General features: G+C 38.8%; 1 protein-coding gene and 1 long non-coding RNA gene across 5 annotated transcripts; one reads left to right on the forward strand and one right to left on the reverse strand.

Moving 5' to 3' along the window:
* Window positions 1–3,648: 3,648 nt before the first annotated feature.
* On the forward strand, window positions 3,649–26,017 carry IL18 (interleukin 18). 4 transcript variants are annotated; one of them, XM_036427347.2, is made up of 7 exons: window positions 3,664–3,800; window positions 5,161–5,301; window positions 12,332–12,418; window positions 13,544–13,555; window positions 19,268–19,402; window positions 20,602–20,729; window positions 25,513–26,017. In XM_036427347.2, exons 2-7 carry the CDS (start codon window positions 5,196–5,198, stop codon window positions 25,735–25,737), a joined length of 693 nt encoding a protein of 230 aa, XP_036283240.1. In that variant the 5' UTR covers window positions 3,664–3,800; window positions 5,161–5,195; the 3' UTR covers window positions 25,738–26,017. The 4 variants fall into 4 exon arrangements, with proteins under 4 accessions (XP_036283244.1, XP_036283240.1, XP_036283241.1 ...); XM_036427348.2 differs by lacking the exon at window positions 5,161–5,301 and adding an exon at window positions 11,744–11,882; XM_036427351.2 differs by lacking the exon at window positions 5,161–5,301 and having other exon boundaries at window positions 3,649–3,800.
* On the reverse strand, window positions 20,906–21,540 carry LOC118712993. The gene is made up of 2 exons (XR_004986201.2): window positions 21,214–21,540; window positions 20,906–20,977 (listed from the first exon to the last, which is right to left on the reverse strand). It is a non-coding gene; the product is annotated as an uncharacterized LOC118712993 (long non-coding RNA).

Genomic DNA, 26,017 nt, shown 5'->3' on the forward strand with positions numbered 1-26,017 from the left:
GATTACATTTACTAAAGGAAAAATGTTGAAGCCTAGAACGGCATAGTCCCTATACCTCAAGTTACCCATTTACAGCATTTAGCCTGATGTTGAGAAAGTATGCTGACGTCGATCACTGTTTTGGCTGACTAGTCACATATAGTCTTCATTTGTATTAGCCAGCAACAAGGAATAAATATGTGTTTCCTGAATTCCCTATAATGCCACCGCCCTCGGCGTCACCGGCGTCGCGTGGAAAATACCACCGGCCCCGCGGGCCCCGCAGGCTCTGCCAGGAGGTTTGTGTCCCAGAAGCCGACGTGGACGCGGTTCTCTCCCCGCTTCCCCTGTATCTTCCTGTCCTCGCCCACCTCTTCTCTCCTCTCAGAACAACTGCACGTGCACGCGTGTCAAACTACAACTTCTACAACCAGGCCATTCTCCCTCTGGAAAAAACAGATGTTCCGTCACCACACAAGGCCTGGGCGGGTGACAGGGCCCTCACAGCGCCTCACGCCCTCGCTCCCGGCCTCCTCTTCCCCTCAGGCCGCCGCGGCCCTCGGGCCACTCGGCCTCGTGCTTCCTCACTTCCCGCCCTCTCTCCTCCCTACGCCACAGGAGACCCCCGGGAGGCCTGCACCCTCTCCACTGCCCCCACAAGCACAGGCCATCCCCCCAGCCCCACCAAACCCGCCAGCGGTGCTCAGGACCTCTCCTCACCAGCGGCTCTCCCGCCAGCAGCTGCCTAGACCGCGGGAACCGGAGCCCCGAGCGCGAGTGCGCAGACTCCGAAGGCGGCAGGAGAGCTGGCCTTCCCGGCAGGCAGCGCATGCCGATCACGTGACCTGCAGCCGTCAATCGCGTGACCGGCAGCCGCAGCCCCTGTAGCCTGGCGGGCAGCGTGCTCAGTCACCGGAAGTGGCTTTCTTCCGCTTCTCTCCCGCTCACGCCTTCGACGGGGACTCGCCAAAAAAAACAAAAATCTCTCCCCGCTTTGCAGGGTGGGGACGAAGAGACAAATCTGAGACTGTTCTCCCCCAAAAGAACATGGGAGAATTGACAGAGCAAGCCCAGACTGTGACCTGGCCACCTGAATCGCAGTAAAGGAACACAAAGTAGTACTCCCCCCCGCCACGTTTACATCCTGTGCCGGATGGTCTGGGTGATGAAAGGGTTTATATCCGAGTTCCCCTGGCTGCAAGCAAGACTCCTTGATCAGAGCCTTCATTATTTAACCTCTTTTTCTTTGGTGCAGCAGAACTTTGAGAATAGCATAATTTTCGAAAATCACTTTCTTGGTGTGTAAACGAGTTTAGTTTACTTGACAGCTTTCAAAACATATTTTGTACATGCATGGCCCACATACTTGAAGCTTAGTCTATTGGGTGCTTTGATGCAGCGACTTTGCCCTGCAATTTCAAAGATAGACATTCTAAACTTATGCCCAGTTAGCAGATGTGGAAGAAAAAAAGAATATCAGCTCATAAAACAAAGGTCAATGACACCCTTCCCCACCCCCACCCCCATAAATTCCAGGTACCCAATCTTGCACCTGTTAAAATTTATGACCCATGCCTTAGCCTAGACTGGACTATGGAGGACTTACAGGAGAAATTCTCACATCCTATGTCTTCAAAAAGAAGAGCTCTATGTTTATCACAGAACTCTGTGGTATTGGCACCCCCTCGCCTGGACTTCCTCTTCCCCTCTATCAAGTACCTCCTCTTCTTTATCCAAGCAAGAAACTCCATGGTTAGCCATGGCTACACATTTTGGATTGTCATCTTTCTTTTTTCCCTAATAAATACTTTTCTCTGAGGGAATACTGGCCCGACTTTTGTTAATAATTGACACAAATTATATTTAACACATAATGTTTTCCCCTTTGGCTTATTTAAATGTTAGTTGTTATACAGACTTTTAAGTATTATGTGTATATGTTTGTTTATTGGCTGTTTGTGAAAAAGCCATTTATTTTTCTAGAAAATCTTGTCTCCATTGCATAAAGCTAAATGAGTACAAATAAGTGAGAGGGTGTGGAGAGTTATAATTGTCTAGTGCTTTAAAATATTCAAAGGGCTGTCATCATCTGATTTAATCTTCACAAACAACCCTATGAAATAGGCAGAAAATTTGGGTTACTCAATTAATTTTTTTTTTTAATGTGTATCCCAAGCAGAAACCGGCTTGGCTCAGTGGATAGAGAGTTGGCCTGCATACTGAAAGGTCCCGGGTTTGATTCTGGTCAAGAACATGTACCTCGGTTGCAGGCACATCCCCAGTGGGGAGTGTGCAGGAGGCAACTGATCAGTGTTTCTCTGTCATCAATGTTTCTAACTCTCTATACCTCTCTCTTCCTCTCTGTAAAAAAATCAATAAAATATATTTTAAAAATAATAATAATAAATAAAATGTGTGTCCCAAAACTAAGAAATTGGTTGTTATGCATTCTACATTTTTATAGTTGGAGAAAAGTAATTGGCAATAAGCCATTTAAAATTAACTTGTTTGGTCCTCTGTTCCTGATCACTGTTTAATTCCACTTTATACTTCCATGTTGACTGGCCCGATTGGATATTACAATTGAGAAAACTCATTATCTCAATTTCAATTATATGTACATTCTTATCATACACTCCTCTCTTTTTTTATCACACACTTCTTAAATGTGCACTTTCTCTTCTGATAACCACCATCCCAAGGACCTCCAACCACCCTGACATAGACTTATTTCATAATCACTACTGTGGGCATGATGTTTTTATGATCTTCTTTTTTTTTTTTTTTTTTTTTAATATATTTTATTGATTTTTATACAGAGAGGAAGGGAGAGAGAGAGTTAGAAACATTGATGAGAGAGTCATCGATCAGCTGCCTCTTGCACACCCCGTACTGGGGACATGCCCGCAACCAAGGTACATGCCCCCGACCGGAATCGAACCCGGGTCCCCTCAGTCACCAAGCCGACGCTCTATCCATTGAGCCAAACCGGTTCTGGCTTTTATGATCTTCTTGAAAACCAAACAAACAAAAAATAAAACTAGCTGCTAATGTAAGCATTTTTATTCCTAGCTCTAGGACACACACACACCCCACACTCCCCCTCTGTCCCCCCCACCCCCGTTTCCTTAAAGTCTCTGTACTGGCAAAAAAGCAAAAACCAAAAGTCACTTTGCTAATTACCTTGCTAGCAAGTTGGTATGATTTAGCATATGTTCAAGAAAAATTTGTATAAAAAGCTTTGTCACTACTAATTATTTCCAAGACTGTAATATTTACATTCTACTTCTCAAAAGTTACATTTTAGGTGCTATAATTACATTATATGAATTATTCTAATAGGGCTAATTATGCAGCACTGTTTAAGAAAGTGTTGTGCTGAAATACGAGAAGAAAGTCTCAAACAGATTAATGTGAACAAAATGCTTCCAATTGGTAGATGCTTTTTTAAAAGTTGCTTGGATATACTTCTGAAAGAGGTACAAACTTTGGGCAGCTAGAACTCCAACTTTTACAGAAGAAATTATTTCATTATAATAATGATTGGACATTAAAGAAATACCCACATTCCCGGACAATTTAGTGCCCTAAAGAGCCCACGTTTAAAGGCGGGTCCAAGACGTGCCCAGTCTCCTCCCTTCAATTCTCTTCCTCATCCCTCCCTCTTCCTCCGACAGCCACCGGCTGGAACAGCAGCGGGGAGTGTGGTAGTTTAGATGCTTTCTGCTGAAGGGGCTGGCACTTTCTACACAGCCTCCTGCAAAGAAAGGAACCTGAAACCGTCCAGACCACTTTTTTGTCAAGGAAACGATCGAGCACAGGTAAGCAATATCATTCTTCTTTATTTGGAAGCCCAAGCATGGTAATTAGAGGTAAATAAGCTGAAAAGCAACTGAGAGAAATTTAAGTTTTCTGACATCATTTTGATGGGCAGTCAGTAACAACATAAGGAATATAGCAAAGCCAGAGTAGAAACTTTTTTCTCTCTTTTAGCAAACAGTGGAGAATATCACTTTAGAGCAAATATTCTCAAACTTTTTGGTCTCCTGATTTTACATATCTATAAATTACTAAGGACCCTGAAGTATTTTTCTTTCTCTAGGTCATTTACTGTACTGCAGTCATTTACTGTCTTTGACATTAAAGCTGAGAAATTGTGAAGATAATGACCTATTAATTTACTTTAAAATAACAAAAAGTCATCACATGTTAGTATAAATAACATTTTAAATTATAGATCCCTAAAAAAATCTACTATAAAGAGTGACATTGTTTTTCATTTTTACAAATCTCTTTAATGTCTGGCTTAATTGAAGACAGCTGCATTCTCATCTGCTGCTGGTGCAATCTGTAATATCACACAGAATGTAGCTTCTGGTAAACTCCATTGTGTATTCCTGAGAGGATGGGAATGAAAAAGGCAGATTACAGCTTAGAATTACTATGATAATTTTTTTTCAAGTCAATTATTTTAAAAGCAAATACAAAATTTGCCAAAGGTTGATCATCTGATGGAAGCTTCCCCGGCACCTTTAGGCTGGGCTACAGTTTGGCAATATGCAATTCCCCAGAAGAGGTTTATTTCGCAATAACTAAGGGGCTGAATAAATATCTGTTTTGAAGTATGAATAACAAAAATTAAGACACCCTTAAAAATCCTCTTTTTTTTTTTGTCTATAGGCAGCTATTTCGAGTTCTATTAAATCTTCCTTTAAAATATCTTTTAAAATCTGATTTGTTCATATTATCCCTACATGAATATTATGAATTCTTACTTGAATTTCTACATGAATTCTTATAATAGTTTCATAATCTGTCACTAATCTCTTTCAGAATGCACTGTCAGCTCAGTAACCTGCTTTCCTATTGTCTGTGGAATTAAATTCAAATGCTCTCCATGATTTAACCCCACCTTGCCCTGTGTTCACTGCAGGGCAGCTGGATTGTCCTGCTAGCATAAAAATTGTGGCCTCATTCAGTCCAGCGCCCCACCACCACCACCACATAAATCCTCTTCCATCTGTTTAACTTTTAAGTATCCTTTAAGATTAAATTCCATTTCCTTTTCACACAAGGCCATTCCAACTACATCAGTTCCATGTTGCCTTTGGCTTTTAGTCTGTAGTTAGCAATTAATTATGTATCTCTTACCATTAGTTCTTTATGTAAATCTTTACCTAGGTCTACTCCCACACACACATACAGATATTAATAAGATGGCAAAATTTTCAAGGACAAAATTATTTACAGAACTGAAAAGTTGGGTTTTGAATCTTGCTGTTGGCAAGATGACTACATACCTGATCTCAGGGAATTTGTTAGGTAATATGCTCCTCATTTTATCCCATACTATTCCACAGCATTGGAATATTTTTAATCTAATAATATGTTCTTAAACTCCTACCAGCTTTACAGTGCTGGCTATATAATAAATATTCAATCAATACGTGCTGTTTTAGAATTATGCAGAAGTAGTTAGGGCATTTGCCACAAATGGTGTGTGTTTTTTTCTTAAGACTTATGTAAAATTGAGAATTACAAAATACTAAAGCTGGAGAAGACCTTAGAGATTGACCGTTCAACCCCCTGTTTGTCCAAATAAGAAAACTAAGACCTTCCTAATTAAATGACTGGCCCCAGACAAGTTTGAGACTCATGTGGCCTAATTTCCATCATAATTTTCTAACATTCACTAGAACCCAGCTAGTTTCTAAGGCTTGCATAACTAAAACTTTTTTGTTTCAAAGAACCAACTGTCACTGCATATGCCTGAGAAGATCTTTCTAAGATGGTGTAAAACTCTTTTTTTAAAAAAGTCAGTACTCTTGAGTATCTTAGATAAAATATTTTAAACATTTTTATCCAATTAATTTTTATAGATTAAGAAAGCAAAGGAGCACAGATGAGAAAGGAAAATGAACATTGGGGGAAGAGGTAGGGGACACTATAGTTGTAATCATAGATGTATAAAATCTAACAAAAAGAGTGGCAAGAGAAAAAAGAATTCAAAATAAACACCTGAAGTCAAGAGAAACTAACTACTAGGGAACAAAAGAAGAGAAGGAACATTAGAGAAAATATTCTTCTTTTTTTAATATGCTTTTAATTCCCTCCATTTTCTTTTTCTCATTGACTTTAAGATGGAGTAAAAGTTTTAAGACAGAAAAAATGTCTAGCCCTGGCCGATGTGGTCACGTTGGTTGGGCGTCGTCCATGCACTGAATGTTCTATTCCAGGTCAGGGCACACGCCGGGGTGCGCCCAGTTAGGGGCCTGCAAGAGACAGCAACCCATGTGATCTAACATCCTGTTTCCCTCTCTCTCTAAAAATCAATTTTTAAAAATCGTAAAAAATAATAAATAAATAAATAAATATCGTAAAAAATAAAAATTCTACCAACCCTTTATCCATTTATCAGATGCTTGAAGGAGGGAGGATTTGGGGAAGGTGGGTACTGAGAAGAGAATGATTAGCTAGAAATGTAGGAGTCGAGAAGTTTTCCTAAAGGAGATGTTTGAGCTGAGACTTAAAGGAAGAAGGGCTTGACAGGGGGGAAAAAAAGGGGGGGGGGGGCAGGAATAACTCAGGCAACAGTATGTAGTGGGGGAGAGTCTGGAAGCAAGAAAACCAAGAAGATTAGTATTAAAATAGAAAGTTCAAGAAGTGTTGAGGGCTTGACATAAAACAGTGCCAGTGTGGCCTGGCTGGTGTGGCTCAGTGGCTGAGCATCAACCTATGAACCAAGAGATCACTGTTTGATTTCTGGGCAGGTCACATGCTCAGGTTGCAGACTCAATCCCCAGTGTGGAGCATGCAGGAGACAGCTAATCAATGATTCTCTCTTATCATTGATATTTTTTATCTCTCTCTCTCTCTCTATCTCTCTCTCCCTTCCTCTGTGAAATCAATAAAAATATATTTTAAAAATTAAATAAAAGAAAACAGTGTGGATGAAGATGGAGGGGTTAACACCAAATTATAAATCCATTTCTGAGTTATAATCTACAATATTTATGAGACAGAGAAAAGATTAGATGGCTTAATGGTTGGACATAGTAGACTCAGGCACCAAGAGGTCATCAATTAGATTCCCATTCAGAGCACATGCAGGCTCAATCCCCAGTAGGGGGAGTGCAGGAAGCAGCCAATTGATGTTGATGTTTCTCTTATCAATGTTTCTATCTCTCTCCCTCTCCCTTTCTCTCTCTCTAAAAAAAAGTCAGTAAAAACATTTTTTTTAAAAAGATTAGGCAAAGGAGTCAAGAAGGATTCCCTGGTTTCAGTGTTGAACAGATCACTTGGACATGTTTGGGAAAGTAATTCATTAGTATATCTAACAGTTGGAACAATGAATCTGGAGCCAGAAATTGGAATTTGCTAGTTATATATCCCCCAAAAGCTACCACCCTCCCTCTTCACTTTATAGCCAAACTTCCTAAAAGAATAGTTTGTATTCCCTGTCTGAACTTTTTCCCATCCCATTCTGTCCTACATTTTTGTCAACCTGCCTTTTGTACCTTCCCTTTCCCCAAACTGTTCTTATACCAATTGTCAAGGTCAATGTACAAGTTTAAACTTGTTTATTGTGGGCTTTGCAGTATCTGAGTTCCAGCAGCTCCTCCCGGAAGCTCCTTTCTTCCTGGACTCCTATGACACTTCTCTCTTAGATTTGCAAAACTGAAAGAATTATTTTCCACTCAAGCCTCTCTTTTTATTCTTTTTCTTAGTCAATGAGGTAACACTCAACAAATTGCTCAAGTCAGAAACTTTAAAGTCATCCTCAGTTCCTCCTTCTTCCATTCGACCCACAGCCGATCAGCTAAAAAAGTCCTGCTGCTAACCTCTCTTACTACATCCTCTTCCTTTCATCCCCACAGGTACCACCTTCTATTATACCGGCTCTTTAACTATTACTCAACTGTTAAAATTGCCACTAAGGTTGTTTTCTTGCTTTTGTCCGGCCTTACCAATCAAATCCATTCTCTACACTGCTGCCAGATTATTGACTTTTTAAAACATAAATCTGAACACATCTTTCTCTTGAAGTAAGGCAGTATTTTTTCGGGGGAAAAAATTGCAAATTCTTCAGCTTAAACAGGTCTTTATAATCTGACTCTCCTTTACAAGCTTTAGTCAAACCAAACTTCATTGCAAGTTGCATTTTATGTGACTTGAATTAGGCAGAATCAAACAAATGTAATATAAAAATAATAGCTTTATGACTAGCCAGTGTTGCTCAGTTATTTGAACATTGCCCCATGCACGACTGGTTAAGAGGTAGCCAGTTCAATTCCCATTTAGAACACATGCCAGGTTTTGGGCTTGATCCCCAGTAGGGGATGTTGTAGCTCAGTTGTCTGAGCCTTGTCCCAAGGTCAAGAGGTCAAGAAGTCTCCAATTCAAGTCCAGTTCAAGTCCAATCAGGGCATGTGTTCAGGTTCCAGCTCAACCCCCAATAAGGGGTGTTCAGGAAGCAGCCTATCCATGTCTCCCTCATCAATGTTTCTCTATGTATATTCCTCTCCCTTTCTCTCTCTCTCTCTCTCTCTCTCTCTCTCTCTCTCTCTACCTCTCAACTAAATAAAAATGTGTTTTAAAAAAATAATAATAGTCCTACACTGGCCAATGAAGCTCAGTAGTTGGAGCATTGGTCTGTGCACCAAAGGGTCTCAGGTTCAATTCCCTGTCAAGGGAATGTACTTGGGTTGCAGGTTTGAGCCTCAGCCTGGTCAGGACATGTGCGGGACCTTGGGGTAGGACTGACAAAAAAATAAATAATAAGCGAATAATAGTCTCACTTTATAGGCAAAGTGGAAATACATGAGCTCCAAATTGAGTTGTGCACTGTTAACACTACTGTCACATGGAAGTGTCTCTGATACCTGGTAGAATTATCTGCGGCCATGTCAGTATTATGTAAGTGAGACTATTCTTTATCTCAGAAATTCTTGAGGCATACTAGTACAGCTATTGATGTGCTATTTATTTTTTAACATTCACTACTATTATCATTTTAAATATTTTTATATCTGATAATGATGTTATCAGAGTGCTAAGGAGTATGATTACCTTTGTGCTAAAAAACAAGAAATAGAATGGGACAAAATTTAGATGCAAGTAAACAATACTAAAAATGTCTAAGTACCACCATGATGGCCTGTGTCGAGAGAGCACACTGCAAATAGTAATAATGCTAAGAAAGATGAAGAAAGAATCTACTTTGGTCATTGTAGATTTACATACTTTTATACATATTCCCAAGGAATTAGTATAAATTTACCTCCTCACATACTTTTATACTTATTCCCAAGAAACAGTTAATCTTGACCTAGGTGAGCTCTTCAGAAATGCATTCTTCCTGTCAAATGTGACTGCATTTGCATTAATTACAGGGGGGATGATGAGGCTTCAAACAAGCCATATTCTCTCAGCCTCCCTGCCTCCTGGCTTTCGCTCACAGTCTTCTCTCTTTGTGGAATGCTCTCCCCTGGCCTTGAAAATGCCTACCTCTCTTCCAAGGCAGCACAATCATCTTTTCCTCTAAGAAGCCTTCTTTAACCACCAAACAGAGAAGATCTCTTGTAAATCCAGTTATTATTATACAACACTTATACTATTTTGTCATTTTATACATTTGTCTTTCCCACTAGATTCTGAGTAATCAAAGGGTAGGAATAAAGTTTCCTGCGTGTGTGTGTGTCAGGTTCCTAGCCCCATGCCTAACTCATGGTGGATATTCAACAATTAATAGATGAATGAATTCAAAAATTGTGTGGTAGTAGTAGTATTTTTTGAAGTAATTGTGTTCTTCTCTAAATCCATTTACTCACTGACTAACCAAAAACTGTAGCAAACACTAGTAATTTCACCCAATTCCTACACATACTACTTATTACTTTTCGGGTGAATTACTTTCATAAAATATGTGTGCAATACATAATATTAAAACTTGTATAGAAGACTACCCTAGCCATTATCATATATATATGATTATGTCTAATATGGCTATTATGCAAAGTGTCCCCTCAGGAATTCGACTGGGAAACCGGGAGTTTAATCGCAGGCAGCTAGGGAAGAAAGGCCCCAGCTGGCAGCCAGAAGCCAGAAAGGAGGCCCTGGCCAGTATCTGGAAGGCCCCAATTGGCCCTGATTGCACAAATTTTGTGCACCAGGCCTCTAGTCTATATATATATAAAATCTCTGAATGCATAATAATCTGGCCACTCAGTATATATATTAGAGGCCCAGTGCATGAATTCATGCATGGGTGGGGTCTGGCCAGCCTGGCCAGGGGGAGAGGATATGGGCAGTTGGCCAGCCTGCCTGCTAGTCAAACTCCTGGTAGAGGGGACAATTTGCATACTGGTCTTTTATTATATAGGATATACAATGAGTGGCCAGATTACTATGATCTCTGAACGCATAATAATCTGGCCACCAGTGTATATAATATATATATATCTACAATTTAATAACTATCCACACAATTTACTAACTATCCACACTTGTATGTGTATAAGGAACTGCACCTAGATAAACCTGTTAAAAAGTCACCAAGTAGTTGGTGTTATCTTAATTTGGATTAAGTTTTTGCAACTGAGTTTTAATTTTCTGATTCCTCTACTATGTATGTTTAGCCTTAGTAGACTATGCTAGAAAAAAATCGAGTCAGTTCTCTACCTATGAGCATATATTTATAAACACTCCTATATATACCAACAACAATTGTGACTCAACTACCTTCTTTGGAACCCCAACCAAAACTGCTCTCAGGGACCCAACATATTCCTAAACTCTAAAATAAAGCTTTTTAATCATTTCTGTGGCAAAGATCTCCATGGGCAATCTGGATAAAGTCTCTGGACCTCTTCTCAGGTAATTTTTTACCTGCATGCAATTAAATACTTGGGATTTCCCTTGCCCATTTGGCTCAGTGGATAGAGCGTTGGCATGCGAACTGAAAGGTCCTGGGTTTGATTTTGGTCAAGGGAATATACCCGGATTGCGGGCTCAATTTCCAGTAAGAGAAGTGCAGGAGGCAGCCAATCAATGATTCTCTCTCATTATTGACGTTTCTATTTCTCTCTTCCTTTTCTCTGAAATCAATAAAAATATATTAAATAATTAATTAAATAAATACATATATACATACATACTTGGGATTATAAAGAAAACTCATTATATTAAAATAGTGTCCACATTTTTAAACAAATTTTAATATAGTACATATGTGCTTCTTTATTAGCACATTAAATAATATGATCTGCTAGTAGGACTAGTAACTTCCATATATTTTAAAGTAGTAAGAAGTTTAAACAATATATTTCAAGATCTCTGCAACAATTATAACACAATAACAAATCTGTATTTTTGTCAGTGACATTTCTACTAATAATTCTGTGATTTGTTTTCTATAACATAATATAAGAAACTTCTAAATTTTAGAAATTGGTGAAAATAAATAGAGTGATGCAAAAGTAGGTTTACAGTTGTGAGTATATGAAACACAGTTTACTCTTGTGTTATTTATTAATTATTGTATTATTTTCCACACAATGGTATTATTTTCCAAACAATGGTAAAACTAGATATTCCCCCATCCAAGTTCCCAGATTTCCCAGATTTAGAATCCCTGTTCCACAGACAAAGATCTGAAAGTATACACACCTTATTGAAGTGGGTGGAATAGTCTGGGGCAGGAGAGAAAAGCAAAAAGAAGAATTTTTGACATTTTCATATCCTATATTATTTGATTTTTTTACAGAAAGATTGCATTTATGTATTACTTGTATAAAAAGCATAATATCCAGGTTTCAGATAAAAAAAACTTCTGTGGCTTAAGGAGGAAGAGGGCCGTCAGATGCCAGAGCCTTCAGCCTCCTCCCCCTCTGCCTCACTTCCAGGTGGAATGCCATTTTCTCATTACCTCCCCTTTAGCACTTGGATAAACCTTCAGTCCCTCATGCACAGGAACCCACTGGTTGTAAGACAGATAGAACCAATCTGTAGTTAAAGGACAAGATTAGGTGTATTTCTGGCAACTTATATTTATATTGATAATATAATTCAGTTTTATAGTGGAACACTTATCCACCCTTTGTAACATTGTTTAATGAGAAAATGCTTTCTAGATTCCAAACATCTGATGGTTTACAAAGAATGCATGAATACATGTATGCATAAGCAGAAGGCTCCCGGCATCTTTTAAATGTCCAGAGTGTTGGTCAGCAAACTCGGTAATACACTGACTCCTGAGCTTGGAGGTAGTACAAACCAATAAGGGGTAAAAGATCCCTTTTGTGAAAAAGGAACAATCCCTACCTTTTAACAGACGGCTCTTTGCTTTCATTAGGAATAAAGATGGCTGTTGAAGCAGTAGAAAACAATTACATCAATTTTGTGAAAATGCAATTTATTGACAACACACTTTATTTTATAGGTAAGTATAAAGCAATAGGCCAAACACAAGTTTCAGATTAATGTATTCAACTATAATAGAAAAGGCATTGTGAGATGAACTATTAAGTGACTCTTTATTGTTATCAAATTCCATTGTAATGCTTATAATATTCTTCTCTGGAAAAAGAAAAACTGGGCTTCTGGAAGTTAACCATAATATATTCATGGTCCCAACATTTGTCCACTACATGACCTGGCACTTCAGTTAGCAGTAACCCACTTATTTACAAGGTGAAAGCTAGTGCACATCATGATAATTCCACAGTACTGGGTACATTCAAGGAATATAATTTCCCTAAGTAAACTGGCAAATTATATGAGATACATTAAATCTGTGAGTGAGCTGTACCATATAATATAAATATATCTGGCAAATAAAAAAAAAGATTCTTATGATTGGTCTTCCATGGGCCATTTGGCTTCATTTGAAAGCTTCATAGAAAGTCCTTCCACTGATCAAGAGTAAAATCTGTCACTTCATAAAATTTCTTTTTTGTTACAAATTTATATTTATAAGCCCTGGATTTAGGTTCTATATCTAACTTACCAGAGAACACGCTAAGTCTATCCAATGAGCTTTGTTTTATGGGACCTTGTGGATGATTATATAATATTGGAGGCATGGTGCATGGATTTGTATACTGGTGAGATCCTTTGGCCTATCCTGTGGGGATCAGGCCAAAACCGGCTCTCTGACATCCCCTGAGGAGTCTCAGATTGTACAATAAGAGGGTGCAGACCCAGTGGAGAGACTCCATTGGCATGAATCCATGCACAGGGCCTCTAGTATGCATATAAGATTTCTGGTTAATCTCTTCCTGCCCTTCCCCTACCCCTTTCCCTCCGAGATTCATCAGTCTGTTCCATATTTCCATGCCTGTGGTTTCTGCTCCTGTGTTGAGTATCTGCCCCCTGTTGGTCAGTGTGCATCAAAGCTACCAGTTAGGCATTTATATATATAGATTTCTGATAGAGCCAACAACAACAGAAAGAGAGCAGTTAAATAATGGGGAGTGGCAGAAAAGAGTAACAAAAGGTAGGGTGAGGGGAGATTCTGAGTTGAAATATAGAATTTAACATTTCATTTCTCTTTTTTCCCCTTTAGGTGAAAATGATGGTAAAGTATAAATTTATTTCTCTTTCTTTACTAAAGTAAAAATAGCTACTTAAGCATCACACAGACACATCCATATCACCATTCTTAGCTGAAAGAAACTAGTACCAATCTATTTGAGAAGCTAATCTTCCCTCAAAGCAATGTGAACCCAGTAGCACAGAGCTGTAATAAAGTTGTCCATTAAGGATACAAAAGAGAACCTCTAACAAAATTGCTTTTTTACACTTTAGGCAATTCTCCAACTCTTTGATCTACAAAACAGACTTTGCCTAATACACAGATTGTGAGATTAGGAGGAAGTCATGGATTCTCTAGAGGACATGGGGAAAGGAGATTTGAATCGTGAAAATTGTAGTGTGAAATCAAGAACATCTTTCTTCTTCAACCCTCTCTCTCAGAAATGCTTTTGGAAGAAGCCTAGGATGCTCCCAAGGAAAAAATATTTTCAAAGTAGAGGAGATGGGGAAGGTGGGAGCAATCGAGTCTTTGCAAGAAGTAGATGTACCCAGCCCTTGTCCTTCTGACATTCAGAGAGGATCATACCCATATCTGGCCTGTGATCCTCTAACAGATGTCCAGATTGTTAAAGGTCATTAGTTTCTCATAGTTTTCTTTAAAAATAGCACTTTCCACATTTTTAAGGTGATCATTACTGGACTATAAATGAAAAAAGTAACTTAAAAATACTATTCCTTCATGGTTGTTTTATTTGTTTGTTTGTTTGTTTTCTAGCTTCCTTGAGATATAATGGCATGTAACTCCTCATGTTTTTTAGAGATTGCCCTACTCTCCATTTATTAATTCAATATATATGGGGATAAAAGTAGGTTTACAGTTGTTTGTATGGAAAACAATACAATTATTAATACATAATAATACAAAAATAAACTCTGTTTTGATTACTCTCAATTGTAAATCTGTTTTTGCCACCCTGTGTTAGCATCTGTATCTCAGACACTGTTAGGCACTAGGATACAGTGATAAGCAAATCACGGATCCTATAGGGAGAAGCAGTCACTTAAGAAAGGCAATTGGAACATGGTATGTTAAAGAACAGAATGCTGTGGGAACATATAGAAAGGGCACCTATTTCAGCCCAGTATATCTGGGAGGACACTTTGAAGGAGGGACATTTTTGAAGAGGGAATAGAAGTTAGCTAAGAGAAAGTATTAGAAGTTATCTAAGAGTACTTCAAGCTAAGAAATCAAGAGTACTTCAAAATAGGAGTAGGAGAATGATGAGAGAATGATAAATAGGATGTAGATCAAGAAGGTTCTTGTATTTCAAGGTATGGAATTTGGGCCTTATCTTTGGGTAATGGGGATTCATTAAGCAACATATTCATGATCTAGAATGGAGATTGGTTTGCTGGAACAAAGAGATCCAAAAATATAGTGACAGAATAAGACAGGAAATATTTCTCTCAAAAACAAGTCCAAGTAGGCAGTTCAAGATTATTGTAGTTGGATGCAGCCTGATGTTATTGGGATCTTAAGATTTTTCTGTCTTGTTATTCCATTATACTTTAGTTGTTTAATTCATTCACATACTTGAAAATCATCACCACACTTCCTGGGTCCATATCCCAGCTAGCAAGAAAGGGTTCAAAATAAGAGGAAGATAGTCTATTCCTTTTATTTTTTTTTAAATATATTTTATTGATTTTGTACAGAGAGGAAGGGAGAGAGATAGAGAGCTAGAAACATCGATGAGAGAGAGTCTTCGATCAGCTGCCTCTTGCACACCCCGTACTGGGGATATGCCCGCAACCAAGGTACATGCCCTTGACCGGAATCGAACCTGGGTCCCTTTGGTCCCCAAGCTGACGCTCTATCCATTGAGCCAAACCGGTCTTGGCAGCCTATTCCTTTTAAAGGTTCTAGATGGAAGTCATACACATCAATTCTATTCATATTCCATTGACTTTATTTTGGGTGGTCATGTGCCTCATTAAAATTCAGAGATAATTTTAACTAAAATTAAAAAGTCCTTCTAGCTTCAGTATAAAGAGCTAGAGGCCTGGTGCATGAATTTGTGCACAGATGGTATCCGGCTGGCCTGAGCAGATGTGGGACCATCAGACCAGGTGGGTAGGGGGATGGGGCCGTGGGTGGTTGGCCAGCCCCACCCTGGATTGGAGTATTGGAGGCCAATCGGGGGCCAAGTCAGCGGGAGTGGGGGTCTGATTTGGGCTCAGATCAGGCTGTCATAATGCACATCATAGCCACCAGTCATTCCAGTTGTTCTGGTATTCCACTGTTCCAGTCGCTGGGCTTTTATAGAGATTGGTGTGGAGATAAAAAAGGGGGGATGACAATTAAGAAGCTATTTGTCCTTGTAAGAAATGATGAAGACATTAATTAGGTATGGATAATGGGGTGCCGATGAAAAGCAATGAATGGATTTGATAAATACTTGGAAGAAGCCAAGTATTTTGTGATTGGACTAGAAAAGGGATAGAGAGAAAGATAGTGCCTATATTTTCTCTCTTAGTCAATTTGTACAATTAGTGAAATAGAAAGCACAAGGAGAAAAGCAGGGTAAAGTGGTATGCAGAGCAAAAAGGAAGATAAATGATGAATTTAGTTTTGTATCTTGTCTGTGGGAAATCCTAGTGGAAATGTACAGTAGATTCTTTGACATAATGGTTCTGGGCTCAGGATGAAAATTTGGGCTGGAGATACAGCTATAGGGGGCTTATGCATAGAAATGACAGCTGAAACTATAGGAATAAAAAGACAGATTATAGGAAATGTGTGGAGTGAGAAAGTAAAAGCCAAGGACTAAATCAGGGGAATGTCTATGTTGAGGATGCAGTAGAAAGAGAAGCTAATATGGCCAGGCCCGGAGCAGCGGCTGCCAGGCTGGGAGAGGCCAGGCCCAGAGCAGCGGCTGCCAGGCTGGGAGTGACCAGGCCCGGAGCGGCCAGGCCTGGAGCAGCCGAGCCCAGAGCAGCCGGATTGGGTGCGGCCAGGACCCGGAGCAGCAGCAGCCAAGTCCAGAGCAACTAGGTTGGGAGCGGCAGTGACCAGACCCGGAGCAGCTGGTTGTGGAACAAACCAGAGCAACAGAGGCCAGGCCCGGAACAGCTCGCTCCTCGCCTGCCCCTGCCCCATGGCTGCCTCTCAGACATGACTGGAAACTTTTGCGGGAACTTGAGGGTCTGCTGAATCAAGTGATGAAGGCTTAGATCTGGATGTGTTGAGTTAGTATAGCGCTGGGGTGTTGATCTGTGAGTGCCTTGGGTGGGGCCTGGATGAGGCTGGTTGACCTATTTGGAAATGTCTTTTGTGTGAAGTGTATCATTGGGCATGTGGAGGTATTATTGATATGAGAAAATGCTAAGTAACTGATTTACTATCTGAAAAGGGATTTACTATCTGGGAAAGGGAGGGAGGAAGAGACTGAACATAAACTGTGCACCTATGGATGAGGACAATGGGGGATGGGGAGGGGGCGGAGGGTGGAGTGGGAACCTGGTAGAGGGGGGAAGAAATGAGGAACCTTTGTAATAATATGAACAATAAAGATTGATTTTAAATATATATATATATATATATATATATATATATATATATATATTTTTTTTTTTTTTTTTTTTTTTTAAGAAGAAAGAAAGAGAAGCTAATAAATAAAAGAGTAACCAAAGAAGATAGGGGGAAAAAGAAATAAGAGAAGGCCATAGAATCCCAGGAGAGATTTTCAAGATGGAGATAATAGTCATTATGTTGAATTTTACAGCCTTGAAAACAAAGTGTAGGAAAACATTAATTGCATTTAGCAACAGGGAGTTTAGCTTGCTGAAAGAAGTTTGGTGGAGAAATGGAGGCAGAGAGAGATTGCAATGAGTAGAAGAGTGAATGGAAAGTAAGGGAATGACATAGTTCTTACCAGAAGCTCCACTATTAAAAGAAGAAACAAGACTAGCTACAGAATAGGATATGATTGGTGGAGGAGTTTTAAATCTCAAAATGAAAACAGTTTTCTGTTTTTCTGATTATAAAAATAATGTGTTTATTATAAATAATTCAGGCAACTAAAAAAGAAAAACATGAAAAAGACCTAGAAATAATAATCAATATCATTTGATGTATTATTTTTGTACCTCTTTTAATATATGTTTGTAAAAGTAGGTTTATAGTTGTGAGCACATGCAACACATCTTATTCTTGTATTATTGTGTATTCTTGTATTATTTGTATTACTGTAAACTGTAAACCTACTTTTGCCCGTGTGTGTGTGTTTGTAATACTATTCCTAAGTTTCTTTTTCTAATTTAATACACGTGGAAATCCTTCCATGGCAAAGAATAATTATAGTTATATTAGATTCATGACATTCCATAGTAAGGAAATATCAAAATTTATTTGCTTAGGCCCCAATTGATGGACATTTAAATTGTTTCCAGTGCTCTCATAAGCATTATAGCAGAGAAATATTTACACGTTTTTCTGACTGTTTCTTTAGGGGGGAAAAAATCAAGGAAATAGAATTGCTGGGTTGACAGAGAAGAGGGGATGATTGGTAAATCAAGGTTTCAGAAGATGTATGGGAGTGGGGGGGAACAATGGTAAAATATGTACACATATAATACCTTAAAAAAATGGGGGGAAAGGTTTCAGAAGAATATACATAAGAGCACAAGTAGGGTTAGCCTTAGATTTCTTAAAAGGCATCTTTTTTACATTTTCCTTGGGACAAGAGGGATAAGGAAATGACTGGTGGTGCCAGTTAAATTTGTAAGTGAAGTAGCAGGAAATCATTTATTGAAAGTGAAAGCAGAGCCCTGACTGGCTTGGCTCAGTGGATAGAACATTGGCCTGCGGACTGAAGGGTCTCAGGTTCGATTCTGGTCAAGGGCATGTACCTAGGTTGCAGGGTACATTCCCAATGGGGAGTGTGCAGGAGGCAGCTGATCGATGTTTCTCTCTCATTGATGTTTTTAGCTCTCTATCCCTCTCCCTTCATCTCCATAAAAAATTAATAAAAAATATATATACATATATATATATATATATATATATATATATATATATATATATTTTTTTTTTTTTTTAAGAAGAAGAAAGAAAGTGAAAGCAGAGATGATGATGTAGAGATCCTGAGGAGGCTAAGGAAGATCTGAAATGATAGCTATGGGTTATGAAAACAGGTGCTGAAATGTTTTAATAAAAAAAAAAAAGTACTGACAATTTATATATGCTTGCAATGGCACCAGTTTGTGTATTTATATAACTACCAGTGACACTCAGCATCCAGGTTTGGAGTTTTGTAGTAGAAAGTTAAATAAACAAACGAGTCTGGATTTGGAAAGGCTGGCAAAGGGTAGACAAAATGATGAACCCTAAGGTCCAAACTGCATAGAAAATAAAAGGAAGACAGGAAGGTTAGAGAGGAATGAAATGCCTATTTTAAAATCAGGAAGACTCAGTGAAGTGGAGGAAAAGTATAAAACAAATAGGATAGGAGATTGTGATTAGAAAGCAGAGTGTTTGAATTTAACGTTTCAGAGGTAGAGTAGTTCTGGGTGATACTAAGAAGCAAGAGTTGTCTTTGGAAGTAGATAAAAAACATTGTGCAACTTTATCTTTGCTGCTTCTGTAGCAGAATATTGTGATCAGTAGCTACTGAAAATTGAAATATATAGTATGCCTGTAAATTTTGGGGGAAAAAACACACGTATTTTTAATGAGATTTAATGTCCATTCTAGAAAACCTGGAATCAGACTACTTTGGCAAGATTGAACGTCGATGGTCAATCATACGAAATCTGAACAACCAAGTTCTCTTCGTTGACCAGAGAAGACAAGCCATTTTTGAGGATATGACTGATTCTGAGTGTAGAGGTACTTTTAAAATATATTTACAGACATAAAGATGCAAGTACTTCTTATTCCACTTTACTGCCTACATTTTTCTATTATAGACTTAGACTTTAAATGAAAAGATATAGCAATAGTAATAATTTCACTTACAAGAAACTTTATAGAGTATCCAAATATTGTAGTTGAGCTGAAAAATTGATATAATAAAGATATTGCCAGGTTTGGGAGGCGGGAGGATGAAGAGGGTAAATGGGATCAAATACGTGGTGATGGAAAACTAGGTTTCAGGTTGTGTGTATACAGATATTGTATTCTAAAATTGTACAACTGAAATTTATATAATGTTATTATCCAATGTTACCCCAATAAATTTACTTTAAAAAATTTTAAGACATATTTATGGGTCATGTTACTCTGGGCCTACATTTGGATCACGAGTTCCTTCATTGTTAATTGCATGAACTTGATAATATTTCTATAGAATTGGATCCTTCATACTGGCTGAAACTGCTGATAGCATTTTCAAAACTCAAAATTAAAAATAAGCCTCAAGCATTTCAAATAAGTCTGTCTCCCATCAGAAATTTAGAGTGCTTAGGAAATGAATAAGTTTACAGTGCTTTCCAAGGTATAAATTCCAAATATCACCGTTTAGGCAGAGTTGAAAGAGTGAATGTGCACCCTTGAAAAATCCTGAATTTTAACCTTAACAGCCAGATTTTTAATATTGTATTTAGCATTTAAAAGTTAAACACAGTCCTACTGGCGTGGCTCAGTGGTTGAGGGTTGACCTGTGAACCAGGAAGTCTTGCTTCGATTCTGGTCATGGCATATGCTCAGATTGTGGGTTTGACCTCCAGTAGGGGGAGCTATGCAGGAGGCAGCTGAACAATAAATCCCTTCAGCATTGATGTTTCTATCTCTCTCTCTCCCTTCTTCTCTAAAATCAATAAAAATACATTTCTTGAAAAGTAAAAGTTTAAAACAATTTTTTAGAGTTCAGAATATCTCTTAAACACTCAAAATGTTACTGCTTTTGTGATGCATATTTGAATGAGTTTTAAAGAATGTCTGAGCAACTGCATATTGCCTCCACCAACTGGCTGGATCACAGTGTGTGGGATGGGTAATGGGTCTATTAAGGATTATCCTTTGGCTAATGTCCATAAATTTTGATTTGCAAAAATTATTCTAACTTGTGTTCTCATTTGTTATTTCAGAGAATCCAACTAAAATTGTAATACATATATATAAAGATAGCCACCCTAGAGGTTTGGCAGTAGCCCTCTCTGTGAAGAGTAAAGAAAATTTTACTATCTCCTGTAAGGACAAAATTATTTCCTTCAAGGTAAGACTGAACCTAAAGTTGTTACATATAACAAGTTGATATATGTTATTTTTAATGTACAGCTAAGTGAATAAAATTAACAAGATTAGCTATGAAAGCAATGGTATAATGTATCTCAAAGCCAAGTATAAATTATTTCTGGCCACTGCTTTTTTTCTCTATTCTCCATTTTTTTCTCTTGAAGAGTTTTTGATTGAGGGTTTGCCAGTAAAATACTTGAGCAATGGGAACTGAAGTTAGAATATGACCTAGTGGCCGAAATCGGTTTGGCTCAGCGGTGGAGCGTCGGTCTGCGGACTGAAAGGTCCCAGGTTCGATTCCGGTCAAGGGCATGAACATTGGTCGCGGGCACATCCCCAGTGGGGGGTGTGCAAGAGGCAGCTGGTTGATGTTTCTCTCTCATTGATGTTTCTAGCTCTCTATCCCTCTCCCTTCCTCTCTGTAAGAAAAATCAATAAAATATTTTTAAAAAAAAGAATATGACCTAGTGGACATGTTGAGAGACAACTTGGAAGGAAGAAAAAGGCCACTCTAAAATATAATCCAAGTAAAATCAGTGTGTATGCCACAAATACAACCTCCAAACAAATCCCTTAACCATCCCCTTCCAACCAGAGGGCCACCCTTTTGGATGGCAACTTAAGAGTTCCCATTCTCAGGCTTGACAAGCAGGAAGCTTAGTTATCATAATGGTTTTAGAGGCCTGGGGTAGACAGGGAAGGTGCAAAGGATTAAGCATGTTGTTATTAGCAACAAAATCAGAAGGGAGGTGGCCAAGACCAAGCCATGTGGGATAAAGAAAAACTAATTCAGCAGAAACCGGTTTGGCTCAGCGTTAAAGCGTCGGTCTGTGGACTGCAAGGTCCCAGGTTCAATTCCGGTCAAGGACATGTACGTTGGTTGCCAGTCGATGTTTCTCTCTCATCGACGTTTCTAGCTCTCTATCTCTCTCCCTTCCTCTCTGTAAAAAATCAATAAAATATATTTTACCAAAAAAAAAAAGAAAAACTAATTCAGCTGCAGAAGCAGATTCAGAAACTGGGATAAGCCTGAACTCTAAATGGATTATGGAGAGACTGGGAAGTGTTGAAAAGGATGGAAATAATGCTTGGCAAAAGAAAGAAGAGAGGGGAGGGGAGGGGAGGAGAGGGGAGGGGAGGGGAGGGGAGGATAGGATGCTTGGTATACAGTAGGAATTGGAGCAAATCAGATTTAGGTGAACTTGAAGCTTATACAATTTGGGCAGGCCTTTTAAAGAAAGAGAATATAAAATTACCAAAAGCATCAAATTTTATTTAGAGTAAGAAAAGTAGTGGCCTTAGAAGAGATCTGAGGGCCTCTGACATTTAAGCTTCATTAGCTTCATAGCAAATCTGCTTCTGAAGGAACTCAGTAAGTATTAGTTAGAGGAAAGGAGGCAGAGAGGGTGAGAGGAAGGAGGAAGGAAGGGAGGGAGGGAGAGAAGGCAGAGGGAACGAGGGGGCTAGTTTTAGCTCATGCTCTTTAACCCTTTTACCCCCACTAATAAGGATCTTAGCAGTGATTATAAATATAGACTACGTTCTACTAGATGATAAGGCACAACTTGCTGCCATTATGTGCTCATCTTTCTATGTTGGTTACTAACTATAAAGTCCTAGTGCTCATATAATAGATACCTACTGCCTTTGGGTAAGAACCTTATGACACCAAGAGGGATTTGTTCAAAAAGTGACTTTTAGTGCCTGTTTCTTGTATAGACATAGTCAGGATTCTCTCAAATGTGCTAATGCACTTGGGAAAAGGCGCACACACACACACACACACACACACACACACACACACACAAAGCCAAAACCGGTTTGGCTCAGTGGTAGAGCGTCGGTCTGCGGACTGAAGGGTCCCGGGTTCAATTCCGGTCAGGGGCATGTATGTTGGTTGTGGGCACATCCCTGTTGGGGGGTGTGCAGGAGGTGGCTGGTCGATGTTTCTCTCTCATTGACGTTTCTGGCTTTCTCTCTCCCTTCCTCTCTGTAAAAAATCAATAAAATATATTTAAAAAAAAAAAAAAAAAAAAAAACAGATGTTAGGTCAGGCTTCACTTTCTCTGTATTCAAATTCAACCCCTCCTGATGTAAACAATCCCATGGGTCCTTGGAGCACTCAAGTTTCATTATGTAGCGCTGTTTCCATATCCACTTACTGTGTACCTTTCCTATGATGGCTATGAATAATCAACACCAAAACCAAGGACAGCTACTGCCCCAGGATTTCCTTGCCCCTGTTCTGAAATGTCACATTGAACTATGATTAGAGATGGCCTGTTCTACCTATCCATACCCCCACTTTCAACCACAACTTTCCATGCCAGGTTTGAACTAACAAGTTCATCTCCTTCTAATATTTCTAGAGCTTCTGAAGTTTTGGCTAAGGATTATTTCTCACTTATACATTAGAGTAGCTTAGTCCCAAATTCAAACCCCAGTTTTAAGGTCTCTTCCTAAATTCTGGGGTAACTGTAGTCAGCTACAGAAATACATGTCAGTGGGAGAACTGGTCTATACTGTTATCAATTTAGGACCACCTCTTATTGATAAAGGACAAAGTTAAGAGTTGTAACTATAAATTCTATAATTGGTTGAAAAGTTGGGAGGTACCAAACTTCTTTTGGACATCTTAGGAAGATGCTGGAAAGTTATTTTGGATCTGGAACTTTTTCTGGCAGTCCTTAGTTAGGATCATGAGAATTTTTGCTGCCATGGGGTTAAAATTAAGTTCAAATATCAACAGTTTTAGGATTAACACAGAAAGAACTTTGGGTGGTCCTCAAATTTCTACCGTGTTTCCCCGAAATTAAGACATCCCCTGAAAATAGGACCTAGCGCAACTTTGGGAGAAAAATTTAATATAAGACACTGTCTTATTTTGGGGAAACAGGGTAGTTCATCTTGAAAAGTAAGTATGGTCAACAAACCAGATCTAGCTGGTTTGGCTCAGTGGGTAGAACATTGGCCTGCTGACTGAAGGATTCCAGGTTTGATTCTGGTTCAAGGTCAAGGGCACATGTCCAGGTTTTGGGCTCAATCCCCAGTAGGGGTGTGCAGGAAGCAGCCAATCAATGATTCTCTTTCATCATTTATATTTCTATCTCTCCCTCTCTCTTCCTCTCTGAAATCAATAAAGATATATTTAAAAAAATTAAAAGTAAATAAAATAAACCAATTGCGGGGACCTGAGTTGGTGGAGATCTCCCTTCTCCGCATCCAGCGCCGGAAGAGAGATGAAATAGGTTCTTGGAAGACCAGGGATTGAGAAATATATGAAATAAAGAGAGCCAAACACAGAAATATTGTAGATTCAAAGCTGGGTCCCGGGTGGGTCGCTGCCCTTTTTGCTGAAGAGACAGATGATGACCTGAGCCACACAGCACATTTATTTATTTCCAGAAGAATAAAGGAGGGTTTCCTAAAAAGCTTAGGATCAGAGGAGTTTGGGTGTGCCCAGGTCCTATTCATTCCCTCACTCCAGGTATTAGGACTGGATTTAACACATCAAGGCCTGGGTGGGCCAAGGTCCTATTCAATCCCTCATTTCCAGCACGTGGATAAAGATAAGAAGTCAGTACTGATGAGTCTCCCGACATTTGGGGGGCCTTTTCCAGGAAACGGTCATGCCAGTCGCCTCAGACTCAGCTGACATCAATTTAAAGAATATCTATGTGCATTCCCAGGGGCTCTCTACAACCAACAAAAAATATTAAAAAAAAAAAAAAGTAGGTATGTTGTAATATTTTTTAAAAGTATAGGCAGCCTGCCGAGACCGGTTTGGCTCAATAGATAGAGCGTCGGCTTGGGGACTGAAGGGTCCCGGGTTCGATTCCGGTCAAGGGCATGTACCTTGGTTGCGGGCATATCCCCGGTGGGGGGTGTGCAAGAGGCAGCTAATTGATGACTCTCTCTCATCGATGTTTCTAACTCTCTGTCTCTCTCCCTTCCTCTCTGTACAAAATCAATAAAATATATTAAAAAAAAAAAAAAGTATAGGCAGCCTGTCAGTTAGGTAATTGGCAGGATTATAGTTTTAAATGATCTAGCCATTCTTGAGAAAACCCTGTTCTGTGTCTGAAAGATATAGGAATCAGAATTTGGCCTTCCAGGGCAGAAGCCATCCAATAGACTACTTTCAGAATAGAAATTCAGGACTACTATGGAACTGGAATAGTTAGTAGGAAAAAGTCAAAGGCTGCTGATTAAGCCAATATGGTAAGGCTAAACAGAAATCAAGGACTCAACCCTAGAACAGCTGAAGAGGGTCTATTAACAGCAAGTTTTAGGTCTAGCCCCCATGAAGGGAGGGAGTGGAGATGACTGCCACTTCTGACTCTCACAGTTGGTTCACCAACTTGAGCTAGGCTAGGCTATGGCTGGAGGTCATCAATGTATTTAGCTCTGAATGGTTGGAAATGACATTAGCCCAAAAAAGGTTGTGGCCTTTGCTAGAATTCGACTCCATTTTGAGCAATGGGAGAAAGAGAAGAAAGCTATATGATTAATAAATTGGGAAAAACTAGAGAGCTAGATCTGAATGTGCATACCATGGTAAGATCAGCCAAAGCAGACAAGGAGAATAGGAGATTAGGAATTCAGAGGAAAAGGAGATCCGTATTTCTATATGCTGAGATATGTTGTTAAACTTAACTTGTGAAAATAAAAACTTTAGTTCTGTGCAATAATACACTTCAAAATAAACTGCACATATTCTGATTGTTCATGCTCTAAAAAAATTAATATTTTTTTCTCTATAGGAAATGAGTCCTCCTGATAATATCAATAATGAAGAAAATGAGATAATATTCTTTATGAGAAGTGTTCCAGGACATGACAATAAGATGCAGTTTGAGTCTTCATTGTATAGAGGATATTTTCTAGCTTGTAAAAAGGAGAATGAACTTTTTAAACTCACTTTGAAAGAAAGGGACATACATGGGGATGAATCTGTAATGTTCATTGTTGAATACGGCAAATATTAAAAACTAGGTATTAAAATTTCATAGTTTGAACTTTCTAATTTTTTGTCTTTTAGAAAAGTTAAGATTGAGTCTATAATTGTAATAATGAAATAAGATGAATAATGATCTCAAAGGATACCACTAAGAAATGAATAGTAAGCTTTCACAAAATTGAATTGACCCCTTTTATGCAGATGAATAAAGCATTTGTATAATGTAAAAAGATGCATAGCTTGAAAACATAGTCTCCATGTTGACTTTGGAACATAGATTATACTCAATAAAAATGTTTTAAATCCTT

The sequence above is a fragment of the Pipistrellus kuhlii genome, unplaced genomic scaffold, assembly GCF_014108245.1.
Source record: "Pipistrellus kuhlii isolate mPipKuh1 unplaced genomic scaffold, mPipKuh1.p scaffold_m20_p_9, whole genome shotgun sequence".
Lineage (NCBI taxonomy): Eukaryota > Metazoa > Chordata > Mammalia > Chiroptera > Vespertilionidae > Pipistrellus > Pipistrellus kuhlii.

Coding starts and splice junctions, on each gene's coding strand:
- IL18 (XM_036427347.2), top strand. CDS start 5,196: ATGGCAAAATTTTCAAGGACAAAATTATTTACAGAACTGAAAAGTTGG. Junction 5,302..12,331: donor GATCTCAGGGAATTTGTTAG/GTAATATGCTCC, acceptor TGCTTTCATTAG/GAATAAAGATGGCTGTTGAA. Junction 19,403..20,601: donor GACTGATTCTGAGTGTAGAG/GTACTTTTAAAA, acceptor TTGTTATTTCAG/AGAATCCAACTAAAATTGTA.